Here is a 17,461-nt window from a genome sequence, read left to right on the forward strand (position 1 = left end):
ATGCCATGTTTGATCAAATTATGCCTTGATACCAAAGACAGTCACTTTCACCTCACTTCTTTTCACTTCTTCTATCTATGTTTGGACTGAGGACACAATGAGATCAGAGGGTAAGTGGGTCTGGTGGAATCCAAATTGAGCATCAGCCAACAGCATCTTGCTCTGAAAGTACCTGCTTGACCACACTGTCAAGGACACCTGCCATCACTTTGCTGTTTGTCAAGGATGATGTTGGGATATTGTCTGTAAGGTATAACTCTGTGAGAATGGCTGTCAGGCTGTTGCTTAACTAAGTCTGTGAGACATGCTGACAAGTATTTGTTCAAATTCCCAACGATTTCACTGGATTGACAGATCTGCTATCTTGTTTTTCAGTGCCTAGGTCGACACCGAGGTTCATCTGCTTTTAGATTTTTCTGAAGCAGTTTGGCACAACTTAGTGGCTTGCTGTGTCATTTCAGAGGACATATTAAAGACAACCATTTTTCTATAGATCTAACATCTATCACATGTAGGCCAGACCAGGTAAACACTGCAGATTTCCTTCCCTAAAGGACAGTAATGGCATTGGGCCTTAAACCTTTAGATTACAAGACCAGAATGCATAAAGGTGATATATATTTTCCTGAGTTTAGAAGATTGATACATGATTTATTTAAAGTTTTGAGAATAAATAGAAGAATGTCATGTTGTTTGGCTAGTTAGCTAGTGTTGAAGGATATGTTCAGGTGTTAGGTTCAATCCCTGTACCACATGTGGTAGTTCAATGGGGTGGGTAGAGAGAAGTTATATTCTCTGTTGAACAAATGCAAGAAAATGGTAAAATCTTAAAATAATAGAAAACCCACTTAGGAATGAAATTAAAAAGTAGCTTTTAGACACAATGGTAATGGAAAAATCTCCTCCAAAAGTCTGTGGATGCTGGGTCAATTGAAATTTCCAAGACAGAGATTAATTTTTTTAATCAAAGAGTGTGGTGTTGGAAAAGCACAGCAAATCAGGCAGCATCCGAGGAGCGGGAGAATCGACATTTCGGGCGTAAGCCCTTCATCATCATGAATGTTTGTTAAGGCAAGGATTCAAATGATATGGATCAGAGCTGGGTAAATAAAGATATACAGATAAACTGTGATCTAATTGAATGGAAGAACAAATTGAAAAGTTTCAACGGTCTACTTCTGACCCCAAGTAATACAATTTTAGGCAAAATACCTTTCTTAATAGAGGCATACTTACCTGCATTGTCCAAGCCTTTGAACTCAATGTCTGAAGCAGTTCCATTTAGATTTTCTATTTCAGAACTAGGTGGTATCACGTTGTTCTCTTCTGAATTCTAAATGCAACGTGAAAGAAATGTTGAACTGTAAACCGACATAGCATATATAGTACACTCTACCAGGATTCTTTGCAGAGGTTGGTGTGATATGATGTACATGTACCTCTAAGAAGGCATCTTTTAAACTGTTGTCAATCATTACCACCTCAACATAGGATGTGGTATAGTGGTTCCATGACTCTAAATCCAGTATACAGCAGCAGAAGTCATTGTCTCCCAAATGAACATTATATGTATATAGTTTTACCTTTAAATTAAGAGCCCCATTATTCTACTAATTCTTATCCTATGGAAGATCTTGACCCATGCTTAATGCTGATCAGTATCCCTCATGCACTTGTTTCCCTCTAACAGAGTTGCTAATGGTCTACTGTGAATGGCTAACTACTTGTAGCGATCTCTGCAATATTTAATCATGATGAATCCATCTTGACTTAGATGGCAGGAATTGACCAGTTCTGCTTGCAGGTAGATTTATGGATCCATATCAGTCTGGTGACCTAAATTAAGCTATGTTCTGTTAATATATGAATGATATTTGTGTACTACAGACACTTAAGATTTGTGTCCGTTTTCTCTAATCATTGTCTTTGTTTCACTTAGTTGATCGCTTTGCTAATCTGCTGTACATAAATAGAAAGGTTTGCAAGAAAGGAACAGTTTTTTGGACAGACTTATGATGTATCACTTTAGAAGCTTTGGTTAGTTTTCATTGCTTTTGTATTGAATAGAAGGGCTTCCTGAAGAAGCCCTTCCTGAAGAAGGGTTCATGCCCGAAACGTCGATTCTCCTGCTCCTTGGATGCTGCCTGACCTGCTGCGCTTTTCCAGCAACACATTTTCAGCTTTTGAATAGAAGCTTTGTGTGACTAAGATCGTTATCGCATTATACTGAAATGAGGGAGAAAAGTTAACTTGCAACCTTTGGTTGAAAGTTTACTTTCACAATCTATATTTAAGATTAAATAAAATGTAATATAATAATAACACATTTTGGAGGGTGGGATTGAGAAAAAGCTATCAAAGTATTCAGTTTTCAAATTATATTGAGGAAAAGATGTAACTAAATAATTCCTTTTCAGTACATAATAAATGTGTGGATACAAATTGGTACTATGTTAAAACAAAAAGGTGAAGAATTAATACATTTACAGTTTACAGTAGTTACAATGGGTAGAATTTTCCTGGTCTACCCAAAACTTTTAGAAGGGAAGGGTTGTTTAATTGGGCAGAAAGCAGAAATACAGTTTCCCAATGGCGAGTTAAACTGTTGGTATTAAGTAATTGATGGGTCAGCACTCCTTACCACAGAACCTCTTCTGTATTAATTATGATACCATAAATATTCATTACCATCCCAGCCATCTGATATTATCAGTCACAGAGAGTTATGGGACAGTGAGGCCATTTGGCCCATTGTATCTACAGAAGCTCTCCAAAAGAGCATCATTGCTCAGTACCATTTTCCTGCCTTCTTCCCATCCCTTGAATGTTGTTTCTATTTGAATAATCACCAAATGCCCACTTGAATGTCTCAATTGAATCTGCATTCACCATAATTCCAGGTAATGCATTCCAGACCTGAACCATTCATTGTGGGAAAAAGTTTCTTTCTCAAATCACATTGGCTTCTTTTGCAAGTCACTTTAAGTCTGTGTCCTCTTGTTTTTAAAGCTTCGATGACTGTAATAGTTTTTCCCTAGACTGTAATAGTCTATCCAGCCCCATCATTATCTTGAAAACTACTATCAATTCTCCTCTTAGCCATCTTCTCTTCAAGAAGTGTCCTATCCTCTTCAATCTATCCTCATTCCTGGAATAGTGGACAACTTTATTCTTCCTGAAGTGTAAAGCAGTGTCTAACTTGCCTGCACTCCACTGTTGGAAAAGTTAAATAATCATTAGCTCATTATTTTTAATGAATTTTCATTTGCAAGCAAAAACATATGCAAGCACATACTTTCATTTCACAATTAAGGTCAGTATTTAATTGGAAATAATAATCATGGGTGAGGACATTGAGTTAAGATTTTTACATCTAGTGAAATTTTAGGCCTATGCTTTATGAACACAATAATACTATCACATAGAAGAAATCACAAGTGTAATTTAATTTGGTAAGTGATTACATTCTGTAGTATAATGAAAATATTATTTACACTGCAGAGCATGATGGTAGAAAGTACAATAGCAAACAGTGAGCTACATCAGTGAAGAAGCAAATAACTAATATTGAAGGCTTCCTATTAGATGGATGCTGTGAAAGTTGAAAGAGTTCAGAAAAGATTTACAAAGATATTGCCAGGGTTGGAGCGTTTGGTCTAAAGGGAGAAGCTGAATAGGCTGGGGCTATTTTCCCTGTAGCATCACAGGCTGAGGAGTGACCCTATAGAGTTTTATGAAATCATGAGGGGCATGGATTGGGTAAATAGACAAGGTCTTTATCCTGGGGTGGGGGACTCCAGAAAGAGGGCATAGGTTCAGGGTGAGAGGGGAAAGATTTAAAAGGATCCTAAGGGGCAACTTTTTCATGCAGAGGATTGTGCGTGCATGGAATGAGCTGACAGAGGAAGTGTTGTAGATTGGTACAATTGCAATATAAAAAGGCATCTGGATGTTTATATGAATAGGAAGGATTTAGAGGGATATGGGTCAAGTGCTGGCAAATGGGACTAGATTAGTTTGGGATATCTGGTCAACTTTGGTTGGACCAAAGGGTCTGTTTCCGTTCTGCACATCTCTCTGACTCTATGATTTGAACACTCTCAGCACAGATTAATGTTCTTGCTAGCTCTGAGTAGGACACCGAGAGATGGAGACCCTGTTTATTAATTTAAGTGGAAAGAAATTAAGGGCCTTGGGCCTCTGATTTTCTGACTAGAGCACTTTGCCAGCACCACTTCACAATTGGTGAATCCTATAGGGATGAAGAGTTGGAGCTTAAAAAATATGTATTGATCAGAAAAATGAAATTGATATTGGTGAAGTGGTTAAACAAAAAGAAAGTAAGTGTGTACGTGTGGTTATAAAAGGAGTTAATGCTTCAGGTCATTGACCTTTCAGTTTTATGAAAATGCTGGCTATCGAATGTTGCCCTACCTACTTAGTATTTCTGACATTTGATTTTATTATAAATACCAATATCTTTTGAAATAAAGTATGCTATTGGAAAGGACAACTTAGTCCAGTTAGCATATTTTTTCCACTGATCACTAACTGCCTTTTAATGGATTCTGCCACATCTATTCAATCAATGGAGGAAACATGCACTAAAAGCCCTCCCTCAATCTTGAAAATTCTGCAGCATCTACATTGCTTATATTTTCTCGACTCAAAACCTGTCAGATACATTTTATACATGATGTTATCATGATCACAGCACAGAGGAGCTAACTGTGTTACATAGAGTATTTGATCATCTTTGTCTACGGTTATTTATATAATGTTCAATCATTCTTAACCAGATCTTTAGCTAGCTTTTAGATATTCACATTTCCAAACTGCCAGGTTAATGTTAGAATAATAACCTTGTTCGCTGAATTAAGGTTTGCGTGTCTTATCAAGATAATGTTCTACTTAAAATGAGGTTGTCAAATTAATATGAGTTGGATTAATGAGTCGTGACTGCAACATAACTCTTAAAAAGCAAAGGACCAATTATCCTACTTGAAGCTAGCTGAATAATTAAAGCCCTGTGAGTGCAAGAATTTCTTCAGTGACCTAAATATTAACACAACAGCATAAAATTCAGAGAGAAGCTGATGTTTCCTCTCCCTGACTTTTAAATTGCTGATTTTGCTTGTATCTTGTTTTGTTTTCAGTTAATCTCAATAAAGATTCTCTCTTAATTAATATTTCTAATTTACAAACATAACTTTCATTTCAATGGAAATCTGTATTACCTTGTGAGTGATAAGTAACATAAAAGATTAAAAAAACTTGCATTTATATAGCGCTTTTCATAGCCACCTGACATTTCAAATACTTTACAGCTAGCAAAGTACTCAGTTGAAAATTTCATTGTTATAATGTCAAAAACATGCAACCAATTTGTGCACAGAACACCCCACAGAAAACAATGTCATAATGACCAAATAATCTGTTTCTGTAATCTTGATTGAGGGATGAATATTGTCCAGGACGCTAACGATAACTTCCATACTGTTCTTTGAAATAATGTTATGGGACATTTACATCCACCCATATAGGCAAATGGGTCCCCAATATAACATCTTTACCAAAGGACACTACATGCAGCATTGTCAGTTTTGATTTATCCATTGAAACTTTGAAATTACACTTTAATCCAGAACTATGTAACTTAGAAGTAAGAAGATTGCGAGCTGAGCAATGGCTGTGCTTGTTGTAACAAAGTGGGTACTAACTTTGAAACCAAGTTCAACTTTTACAAGGTATATGACAAGTCATAAAAACATTATAAGTAAATATTCTGTGATTTTCTTACATTTGGTTGGTTCATTTGATAATTGTTGATCAGACTGGCATAGTGCCCATTCTCATTCATCAATAATTCATGTTTTCCTTTTTCTTTAATTTTGCCATCCTCTAATAGAAGGATTTCATCACAATGTTCTAAATACTGAAGATAACAAAAAAAATTAGATTTGCGTATTAATACAGTTCTTATAATACCGATGCTTATGCATTATGTAAGCCTGTACGCCTTCTATAAATGCCAGATAATATTGCAGGGTGATAAGATGAAAAGAAGCTGCTTCATATATTCTGAAATGCAGCATGAACAATTCAAACTGTGCGACAAAGCAGAATTCATTGCTGGTGCTGGAAATGTTGGAGTCTGCCCATATTTAAAAGGATCCTGTTTGTGCGACATCATTTTATTGAATTTTACATTTCTGGAAAAGTATCCCTGCCAAGAGAAAGTTGACAATTTTCAATGCAGGCATATTTAACCAGCATTCAGTAGTTAAATAATTTTAAGTTATGATCATTATTTGATCATTGTACTCCTTCATCATACCAGCTGGAGTCACTGTTATTTACTTTTTGAGTTGTCAATTATGTCTACATAGACGGAATCTCTTTGATGATGGTACCACTTAGGTGCTGGACCATTCAGATATTGTGGGAGACCCAACCTGGTTTCCTGCATTAGGCAGTTTTTACATGGCATTACTGACTTCTGTCACCAAGAGGAATCCACCACTGCCAAGACACAAAACATAAATGCTGCAGCACCCAGACGCTCAACACATGAACTGACCTGACAGATATTATCTGAGTGATATCGATGTTCATGGCAGTTGTAATTTTCAAAGTAAAATGCAGAGCAGGCTATGTGGTACACGAAGATTATGAGTGAAATTGAGGGGATGGCAAACTTCAAGGACTAACTCTCAGGTTAAGAAAAAATAGCAAAGATTGTTTATTTGGACTTTTCCAAAGTATGTTTGTTGGTCCTTTCGCCTACCAGTGTGTTTCTGAGGAAATCAAACTCATCCCTAAGCTTGCTGAGATAAGGAGAATCCACAAAGGAACATGGGCTGTTTTAGTAGTGTCAGATTCCTTTTAGAATCATAGAGAAGTACAGCACAGAAACAGACCCTTCGGTCCAACTTGTTTACGCCGACCAGATATCCCAACCCAATCTAGGCCCATATCCCTCCAAACCCTTCCTATTCATATACCCATCCAAATGCCTCTTAAATGTTGCAATTGTACCAGCCTCTACCACTTCCTCTGGCAGCTCGTTCCATACACGTACCACTCTCTGTGTGAAAAAGTTGCCCCTTAGATCTCTTTTATATTTTACCCCTCTCCCCCTAAACCTATGCCCTCTAGTTCTGGACTCCCCTACCCCAGGGAAGAGACTTTGTCTATTTTTCTTACTCATGCCCCTCATCATTTTATAAACCTCTATAAGATCACCCCTCAGCCTCTGACGCTCCAGGGAAAACAGCCCTAGCCTATTCAACCTCTCCCTATAGCTCAAATTCTCCAACCCTGGCTACATCCTTGTAAATCTTTTCTGAACCCTTTCATGTTTCACAACATGCACACAATATTCCAACAGTGGCCAAACCAATGTCCTATACGGCTGTAACATGACCTCCAATTAATAAAGGAAAACATACTAAACGCCTTCTTCACTATCCTATCAACCCATGACTCCACTTTCAAGGAGCTAGGAACCTGCACTCCAAGGTCTCTTTGTTCAGCAACACTTCCCTAGGACCTTATCATTAAGTATATAAGTCCTGCAAAAATTTGCTTTCCTAAAATGCAGCACCTCACTTTTGATGATAGGCAGTGATTGAAAAAAGTACAAAAGCATGCACAGTAGTTCCAAAAACATGAACCACTTTAAATGCAACAGAGGATTGCATGAAGGCTAAAAATGTTCACATTTGCTGTCAAATTAATTGATTTCATTTCCATTGGAACACAGTACCCAGGAGGTATTCTGTACTGTTGGTGGTGACCTTTTTTTAAAACAAGTTGTTAGGCCACTCGAAGCTGAATTTTTCTGGTTCCCTTCTTACCTATCTTCATCCTTCAGCTCAGTTAGACTCGAAACGTCAGCTCTTTTCTCTCCTTACAGATGCTGCCAGACCTGCTGAGATTTTCCAGCATTTTCTCTTTTGGTTGGAGCTACTCACCCTGTCTGTCTCACATACAAATTTTTTTTGGTTTATCATAGAGTCATGGAGTCATACAGATGTACAGCATGGAAATGAGCCCTTCGGTCCAACTCGTCCATTCCGACCAGATATCCCAACCCAATCTAGTCCCACCTGCCAGCACCCGGCCCATATCCCTCCAAACCCTTCTTATTCATATACCCATCCAGATGCCTTTTAAATGTTGTAATTGTACCAGCCTCCACCACTTCCTCTGCCAGCTCATTCCACCCTCTGTGTGAAAAGATTGCTGCTTAGGTCTCTTTTATATCTTTCCCCTCTCACCCTAAACCCATGCCCTCTAGTTCTGGACTCCACCGCCCCAGTGAAAAGACTTTTTCTATTTATCCTATCCATGCCTCTCATGATGTTGTAAACCTCTATAATGTCACCCCTCAGCCTCTGATGCTCCAGGGAAAACAGCCCTAGCCTATTCAACTCAAATCCTTCAACCCTGGCAACCTTTTCTGAAACCTTTCAAGTTTCACAACGTCTTTCACAATATTCCAATAGTGGCCTAACCAATGTACTGTACAGCTGCAACATGACCTCCCAACTCCTGTATTCAATACTCTGACCAGCAACATTTCCCTAGGACCTTACCATTAAGTATATAAGTCCTGCTAAAATTTGCTTTCCTAAAATGCAGCACCTCACTTTTGATGATAGGCAGTGATTGAAACCTTTCAAGTTTCACAACATCTTTCGCAATATTCCAACAGTGGCCTAACGAATGTCCTGTACAGCCGCAACATGACCTCCCAACTCCTGTACTCAATACTCTGACCAATAAAGGAAAGCATACCAAACACCTTCTTCACTATCCTATCTACTTGTGACTCCACTTCCAAAGAGCTATGAACCTGCACTCCAAGGTCTCTTTGTTCAGCAACACTCCCTAGGACCTTACCATTAAGTGTATAAGTCCTGCTAAGATTTGCTTTTCCAAAATGCAACACCTCACATTTATCTGAATTAAACTTCATCTGCCACTTCTTAGCCCATTAGCCCATCTGATCAAGATCCTGTTGTAATCTGAGATAATCTTCTTCGCTGTCCACTACACCTCCAATTTTGGTGTCATCTGCAAACTTACTAACTATACCTATTATGCTCACATTCAAATTATTTATATACATGATGAAAATTAGTGGACCCTTTTACCATGGTGGTTTCTATTATCTCATTGTTAAATGGTTCCTTTCTTTTTAAACTTCACTGGTTCACATGTACTTTCAGATTATTCTAATAACCTGTGTGTGTTTTTGTCTTTTTCCTTTGCCTTTAGTCTTTATTTTATTTGCTCTTATATGGTTCATGTCTAATATTTCCCAGAAACAACATGTGTCCTTGTTTGAAACACAGTTCACTGAATGGACCTGTAGAGTGTTTCCTGTGCTTTCTGTCTTTGTATTTGCTTTCTCATCACCAATAACATCATATTTCTGGTGTAGTCTGAGAGAATGTGAGCCAAATTTTCACAGCTTGTATACATTTGATGGTAAACCTGCAATTCAAAATCTCATTCCCTTCTACCATGACAAATGTAAACGTTTCATTACAATACCTGCAGCTGATGAGTGACAAGAATCACTGTTTTCTTCTGGAGTGCTTTTTTGATACATTGCTCAAAGATGTGCTTCCCAACATGGGCATCCACAGCTGATAAGGGATCATCCAACAGATAAACATCTTGATCTGAATACACAGCACGAGCAATGCTAATTCGTTGTTTCTGCCCACCAGACAGGTTGATCCCTCTTTCTCCTATCTTTGGTTTAAGTAAAATATCCATTAACATGTTCATATACAATATTTGATCAGATGTCCAATTTGTCTTTTGATTGCTCACTTAAAAATAGTTTCTTACTTCAGTTAAATCACCAAAAGGGAGTATGTCCAAGTCCTGTTCTAGACTGCAGACTTCAATCACATTTTTATACCTGTAGATTAATGAAGAAGTTAAATGCAATGTTCCAAAATTGACTGATTGTTAATTTTTAAATATAAGCATGTACTAAGCTAGTGCAATCACAAAGAACAATGCATTCCTCAGTCACATATAGCAATCACAAGATGCAACATATCCCCAAGATAAAGGCAACAAAATGCTCAACCATTTGGTACAACACATCTATAAGCTACAAGTACCAAAGGCTAGGTGTTATAACATAGCCAGAATACCTAGATGTCCTCCAAAGCAGAGAAGTCTCAGGATGTATTCAATCGAATCAAAAGCCAATAGTTCCACCAGAAAATAAATGCTTCATTGAAAACAAAGGCAGAGGAGGTCATCACCAACTTAAGTAAATAATTGGTGTAGTGATTGGAACCAGGGCCAGGTCGATCAGTGAGTCTGACCTGGGTGGTGGGCAAGTTGTTGGAAGGAAACCTGAGGGACAGAATGTACATGTATTTGGAAAGGCAAGGACTGATTAGGGATAGTCAACATGGCTTTGTGCATGGGAAATCATGGCTCACAAACTTGATTGAGTTTTTTGAAGAAGTAACAAAGAGGATTGATGAGGGCAGAGCAGTAGATGTGATCTATATGGACTGCAGTATTGCGTTTGACAAGGTTCCCCATGGGAGACTGATTAGCAAGGTTAGATATCATGGGATACAGGGAGAACTAGCCATTTGGATACAGAACTGGCTCAAAGGTAGAAGACAGAGGGTGGTGGTGGAGGGTTGTTTTTCAGACTGGAAGCATGTGACCAGTGGAATGCCACAAGGATTGGTGCTGGGTCCTCTACTTTTTGTCATTTACATAAATGATTTGAATGCAAGCATAAGAGGTACAGTTAGTATGTTTGCAGATGACACCAAAATTGGAGGTGTTGTGGACAGCGAAGAGGTTACCTCAGATTACAACAGGATCTTGACCAGATGGGCCAATGGGCTGAAAAGTGGCAGATGGAGTTTAATTCAGATAAATGCAAGGTGCTGCATTTTGGGAAAGCAAACCTTAGCAGGACTTATACACTTAATGGTAAGGTCCTACGGAGCGTTGCTGAACAAAGAGACCTTGGAGTGCAGGTTCATAGCTCCTTGGAAGTGGAGTCACAGGTAGATAGGATAGTGAAGAAGGCGTTTGGTATGCTTTCCTTTATTGGTCAGAGTATTGAGTACAGGAGTTGGGAGGTCATGTTGCGGCTGTACAGGACATTGGTTAGGCCACTGTTGGAATATTGCGTGCAATTCTGATCTCCTTCCTATTGGAAAGATGTTGTGAAACTTGAAAGGGTTCAGAAAAGATTTACAAGGATGTTGCCAGGGTTGGAGGATTTGAGCTATAGGGAGAGGCTGAACAGGCTGGGGCTGTTTTCTCTGGAGCGTCGGAGGCTGAGGGGTGACCTTATAGAGGTTTACAAAATTATGAGGGGCAAGGATAGGGTAAATAGACAAAGTATTTTCCCTGGGGTCGGGGAGTCCAGAACTAGAGGGCATAGGTTTAGGGTGAGAGGGGAAAGATATAAAAGAGACCTAAGGGGCAACTTTTTCACATAGAGGGTGGTACATGTATGGAACGAGCTGCTAGAAGAAGTGGGGGAGGCTGGTACAATTGCAACATATAAGAGGCATTTGAATGGTATATGAATAGGAAGGGTTTGGAGGGATATGGGCTGGGTGCTGGCAGGTGGGACAAGATTGGTTAGGGATATCTGGTCAGCATGGACAGGTTGGACCGAAGGGTCTGTTTCCATGTGGTACATCTCTATGACTCTATGACAATGAGATCCTTTTTTGGGGTTGTTAAAATGGGCTAACCAAGAAGTCCTGGCTGACAGATGTAAACAAGAGATTCAGAAAGTCTCCTCAGTCCAGGGACTAGCTTTGAGCTGACTGGCCAGAGCCCATGGACTGAGCACATGGAAATAAAGGATGACTTGTTGGCAGTGTTCAGGCCTTTGTGCAGTTATTTCAGCTAGAGAGATGGGTTATGATCCTGTATGCTCTCAACTTGCAGTATAGACAATGATAGGCTTTTTACTTTTAGCAGAGTCTTTTTACCTGATGAAGCATCAGTTAGGTTAGTTCCCACAACATAAGAATGAGACAAGGGTAACATCATACTGAAAGGTTCAATCGATAATTATTACAACTCCTCGTATTGACATATAGTATAATAATAGACATTGCTAGTCTGGGCTAAAATTGATTAATTTTGTTAAAACTGTAGCATGCTTCTCTCAGCACATCATATTTCAAGTGGCCCCAGTAAGGTGGAGGCCAAGATCTTAATACCATCAGCGCACACGCTATGCTGCAGTAATGATATCATAAGCGTGTCTCTTCGTGGTATATTGCATACTAGCTGTGTGATGTAATTCAACAGGTTGAACAGTGTTTTGCCTTATACCCAACGGAGAGCGTAGTCACCATAGAAATACAGAAAGGAGAAGCAGCAGACTGTCATTGGCCCATCGAGTTTGCACTGCCATTCAACATTATCATGGCTCATTCTCTATCTCAATGCCCCATACCTCTCATCTTTCCCCATACCACTTGACATCTTTTGTCTCTAGAAATCTTTCTATTTCTTTCTTAAATATATTCAGCCACTTGGGTTCCAAAACCTACTGTTTCTGAAAATTCTACACGTTCGCCAACCTCTGAGTGCAAGAAATCCCTCTCATTTCAGTCCAAAATGGCTTGTACTGAGACCTTGATGCCTTGATCTGGCACCATCCCTGCATACAGTTTGTCCAGCCCTGTCAAAATTTTATATGTTCCAATGTGATCATTCTCATTCTTCGAAACTGCAGTGAGTACAGAAATTAAAATAAGAAAGTGGTGGAGAAGCTCAGCAGCTCTTGCAGCATCCATAGAGACAGAAACAAAATCAATGTTTTGAGTTCAATATGACCATTTTTTTGATTTCAGATCTCCAGCATCCACAGTATTTTGCTTTTATTTGCAGTGAATAAAGGCACAATCAACCCTGTCTCTACTCATCTACCTGCCAAACTATTTGTTGCACCTACATGCTTATTTCAATGACCAGTGTACCAGACAAAAACAGAAATTACTGGGAAAGCTCACCAGGTCTGGCAGCATTTGCTGGCAGAGAAAACAAAGTTAACGTTACGCGTCCAGTGACCCTTCTTTAGAACCCCACTTGTCACTGCCTCCAAATCTGAAAACTATCCACAAACAGGTATCCTGTCTGCTATCTAATCCATGCTCATATTTCACCACCAATGCAATGGTTTTGGACGCTACCCTTTCAGTTGGGGCTTTGTCAAAAGCTTTCTGAAAATCCAATTATATTACATCAATATGTTCTTCGTTATCTATTCAACAGGCTTTATCCACAAAAACTACAAAAGATTTATCAACATTTTTCCCTTTAATAAATTCATGTAATTCTGTTGGCATTTTTTAAATGTCCTGTTGTCACATCCTTTGTAATAGACTCCAGCATTTTCCCTACGACTGATGTTCGGCTAATTGGTTTGTAATTCCTCGTTTTCCCCCTTTGTCCTTTCTGAAACAATGGGTTTCAATTGTGACCCTTCAATCTACTGGGATTCTTCCAGAATCTACTGAATTTTGGAACTTGCCAACCAATGCATAAATTATTTCCACAGTCACCTTTGTTAGTACACTGACATGTAGGTTATAAGACCCCAGGGATTATCAGTTTTCATTTCCATGAATTTCTCTTGTACTTTTTTTTAACTAATACTAATCTCCTGCAATTCCTCATTCCCAATAGATCCTTGTTTCCCTAGCATTCCTATGGATTTATTTGTGTCTTCATATCTGTGAACAGAACTAAACTAGCTGATTAACCTCTCTGCCATTTCTATGTTCATTTCAGGATATATGTAAGGGCCAACAATTCTGTTTACGCCAGAAGCTCAACATACCAAATGTCATAATGGAAGAGATCAATTCTGAACCCACAGTAAAGGAGCTTGGCAAAGGTATTGATTTGCTTGCCTATGCCACCTAAACTCAAATACAAGAAACCAGCATTGGCACTTACTCCTCTGTCTCTGCTGGAGGCAGGGGCAATGCTCCAGGATATTCATAATACAAACTTGTGATGCAGTATAGGAACAAGTGTGACCTCAGTGATTTCAACAATTATTGAGGCATGTCCCTATTGAGCATTGTGAGGAAAGTGTTTTCCCCTGTAGTTCCTATCAGTTTGTAGATCTTGGCTAAATGCATCCACCTCAAATCCTAGGAAGGTTGCAGAACCGACAGATTCCACAATTGACATTGAGAAATGCTGTGAACACGAAAGCAATTAACCATCTGAGCTGAGGTGGCCTAATTAAGCTACTGGAGAAAATTGGCTGATCTGCAAAAAGCTCATTGTAATTTCCTCTTTCTGTGATAACATTATAGGTAAGATCAGCTAAGGCAACATTGAAATGCTGTTAGACCCACAATAGCATCAAACAAGGTTACAGTCTGGCATCACATCTATTTCGTATATTCTTCTGCCTGCTAATGTTATATGCTTTCAGTTCATTTTCAGAGGTTGTTTATTTATATACCAGAACTGACAGAATGCTCTTCAGCCTTGCATGCCTGAGATGCAAGACAAAGGTGTACCAAGATCACCTCAAAGAGTTGCTTTACACTGACGATGCCGCAGTAACATTCTGCTGACAAACATCTTCAGCAGCAAGTAACCTAGATTTTCTCACATCTGTAAAAAGTTTGATTTGATCGTCAAGCTTGGGAAGACAACTATCATGGTCCAGGATGTTGCCAAGCTGCCATTTGTCAGCATTGTCAATGTCAGTTCATTGTCATGGTTGGTGATAGCTTCACACATCTAAGCTCCAGCAATCTGTCATGTGCTGCTACATGCACATTACAATTGCTGTCATGTTCAAGCTGAGTGACATAGTGTGGAACACAGGAGCAATTTGATGCAGAACAATAATTTGTGGGTCTATTAAAGGTGCACCTTAAAACTGCACCTCCCTCTGCAGAAGTGAGATCTGGACAACGTATGCAAGGCAGGAGAAAAGCTTGAACAGTTTCTGCCTTCACTATCTTCGATGTATTATTGATTTCTCTTGGTCAGACAAAGTCACCAACTCAGATGTCCTCAAACATGCTAATTGTTTCTGGTTAAACCACATTATTAGATGGATGGCAGTCTAAAATCAAAGACTCTCTGGTGAATTGACTACTGGATTGTGATCCTCTGATTTCCATGCCTCCACTGCCAAGGACACCTGCAAATGAGGTATGAAGACAACGCACATTAACACTGTTAAATGGAAGATAGTTGCTGCTGTATGTAATCTCGAGAGAATGACTGATTACGGGGGTATTGGTAAAGATCAACAGAAATGGACAGCTCAACTGACCAAGGAGTGATCCCAAAGAAAACAGGGTCCAATAATTCATACAGCTACTCAGTCCACTGTATTCTTCTGCAGCAAATACGACAGAGGCTTCTAAATGAGATCCTGGAGCCTCCTACAAATACCTAGGAGCTGTTTCAGAGAGTTCGGCTGATGTCAAACAGCGACTGGAGGAGCAGCGGTGAAGGAACAAGAAGAAGAGAGAAAGATGAACTGGACAACAGTAAAATCCTGCATTATATTCAATACTTCATGACAACACTGGAGTGTGGTGACACTTTATGTACAACAGCATGTACCTACTAGAGAAGGTGCAAAACTTGACCTACTCTTGGGAAATAAGGCGAGGCAGGTGACTGAGTGTCAGTTGGGGAACACTTTGGGGCCAGCGACCATAATTCTATTAGTTTTAATGTTTTGATGGAAAAGGATAGACCAGATCTAAAAGTTGAAGTTCTAAATTGAAGGAAGGACAATTTTGACAGTATTAGGAAAGAACTTTCAAAAGCTGAATGGGCGCAGATGTTCGCAAGTAAAGAGACGGCTGGAAAATGGGAAGCCTTCAGAAATGAGATAACGAGAGTCCAGAGAAAGTATATTCCTGTTAGGGTGAAAGGAAAGGCTGGTAGGTGTAGGGAATGCTGGATGTCTAAAGAAATTGAGAGTTTGGTTAAGAAAAGGAAGGAAGTGTATGTCAGGTATAGACAGGATAGATCGAGTGAATCCTTAGAAGAGTATAAAGGCAGTAGAAGTATGCTTGAGAGAAATCAAGAGGACAAAAAGGGGGCATGAGATAGCTTTGGCAAATAGAGTTAAGGAGAATCCAAAGGGTTTTTACAAATACATTAAGACCAAAATGGTAACTAGGGAGAAAATAGGGCCCCTCAAAGGTCAGCAGGGCGGCCTTTGTGTGGAGCCGCAGGAGATGGGGCAGATACTAAACAAATATTTTGCATTAATATTTACTATGGAAAAGGACATGGAAGATATAGAATGTAGGGATATCTAGAAAAATGTCCATATTACAGAGGAGGAAGTGCTGGATGTTCTGAAACGCATAAAAGTGGATAAATCCCCAGGACCTGATCAGGTGTACCCGAGAATTCTATAGGAAGCTAGGGAAGTGATTGCTGAGCCTCTTGCTGAGATATTTGTATCATTGATAGTCACAGTGAGGTGCAGGAAGTCTGGAAGTTGGCGAACGTGGTGCCACTGTTTAAGAAAGGAGGTAATGACAAGTGGTGCCACTGTTTAAGAAAGGAGGTAATGACAAGCCAGGGAACTATAGACCAGTGAACCTGACGTCGGTGGTGGGAAAGTTGTTGGAGGGAATCCTGAGGGATAGGATGTACATGTATTTGGAAAGGCAAAGACTGATTAGGGATAGTCAGTATGGCTTTATGCATGGGAAATCATGTCTCACAAACTTGATTGAGTTTTTTGAAGAATTAACAAAGAGGTTTGATGGGGGCAGAGCAGTAGATGTGAAGTGTATGGACTTCAGTGAGGCGTTTGACAAGGTTCCCCATGGGAGACTGGTGAGCGAGGTAGGTTTCATGGGATACTGGGAGAGCTCACCATTTGGATTCAGAACTGGCTCGAAGGTAGAAGACTTAGGGTAGTGGTGGAGGGTTGTTTTTCAGCCTGGAGGTCTGTGACCAGTGGAGTGCCACGAGGTTCGGTATTGGGTCCACTACTTTTCATAATTTATAAAAATGATTTGGATCCGAGCATAATAGGTATAGTTGGTAAGTTTGCTGATGACACCAAAACTGGAGGTGTAGTGGACAGCGAAGAAGGTTACCACAGATTACAATGGGATCTTGATCAGATGGGCCAATGGGCTGAGAAGTGGCAGATGGAGTTTAATTTTGATAAATGTGAGGTGCTGCATTTTAGATTAGATTAGATTACTTACAGTGTGGAAACAGGCCCTTCGGCCCAATAAGTCCACACCGCCCCGCCGAAGCGCAACCCACCCATTCCCCTACATTTACCCCTTACCTAACACTATGGGCAATTTAGCATGGCCAATTCACCTAACCTGCACATCTTTGGACTGTGGGAGGAAACCGGAGCACCCGGAGGAAACCCACGCAGACACGGGGAGAATGTGCAAACTCC

At 39.7% G+C, this 17,461-nt stretch overlaps 1 protein-coding gene across 3 annotated transcripts in view; it reads right to left on the minus strand.

Annotated features, from left to right (window-relative positions):
* Positions 1-17,461, minus strand: part of abcc12 (ATP-binding cassette, sub-family C (CFTR/MRP), member 12) — a 123,816-nt gene that overhangs the window by 48,390 nt on the left and 57,965 nt on the right. For all 3 annotated transcript variants that reach the window (XM_043706923.1, XM_043706921.1, XM_043706922.1), the window contains 4 exons: positions 9,868-9,940; positions 9,565-9,768; positions 5,801-5,935; positions 1,237-1,333 (listed from right to left, as the gene is read on the minus strand). In XM_043706923.1, coding sequence (XP_043562858.1) covers positions 1,237-1,333; positions 5,801-5,935; positions 9,565-9,768; positions 9,868-9,940 — 509 coding nt within the window. The remainder of the gene's footprint in view (positions 1-1,236; positions 1,334-5,800; positions 5,936-9,564; positions 9,769-9,867; positions 9,941-17,461) is intronic.

The sequence above is a fragment of the Chiloscyllium plagiosum genome, chromosome 17, assembly GCF_004010195.1.
Source record: "Chiloscyllium plagiosum isolate BGI_BamShark_2017 chromosome 17, ASM401019v2, whole genome shotgun sequence".
Lineage (NCBI taxonomy): Eukaryota > Metazoa > Chordata > Chondrichthyes > Orectolobiformes > Hemiscylliidae > Chiloscyllium > Chiloscyllium plagiosum.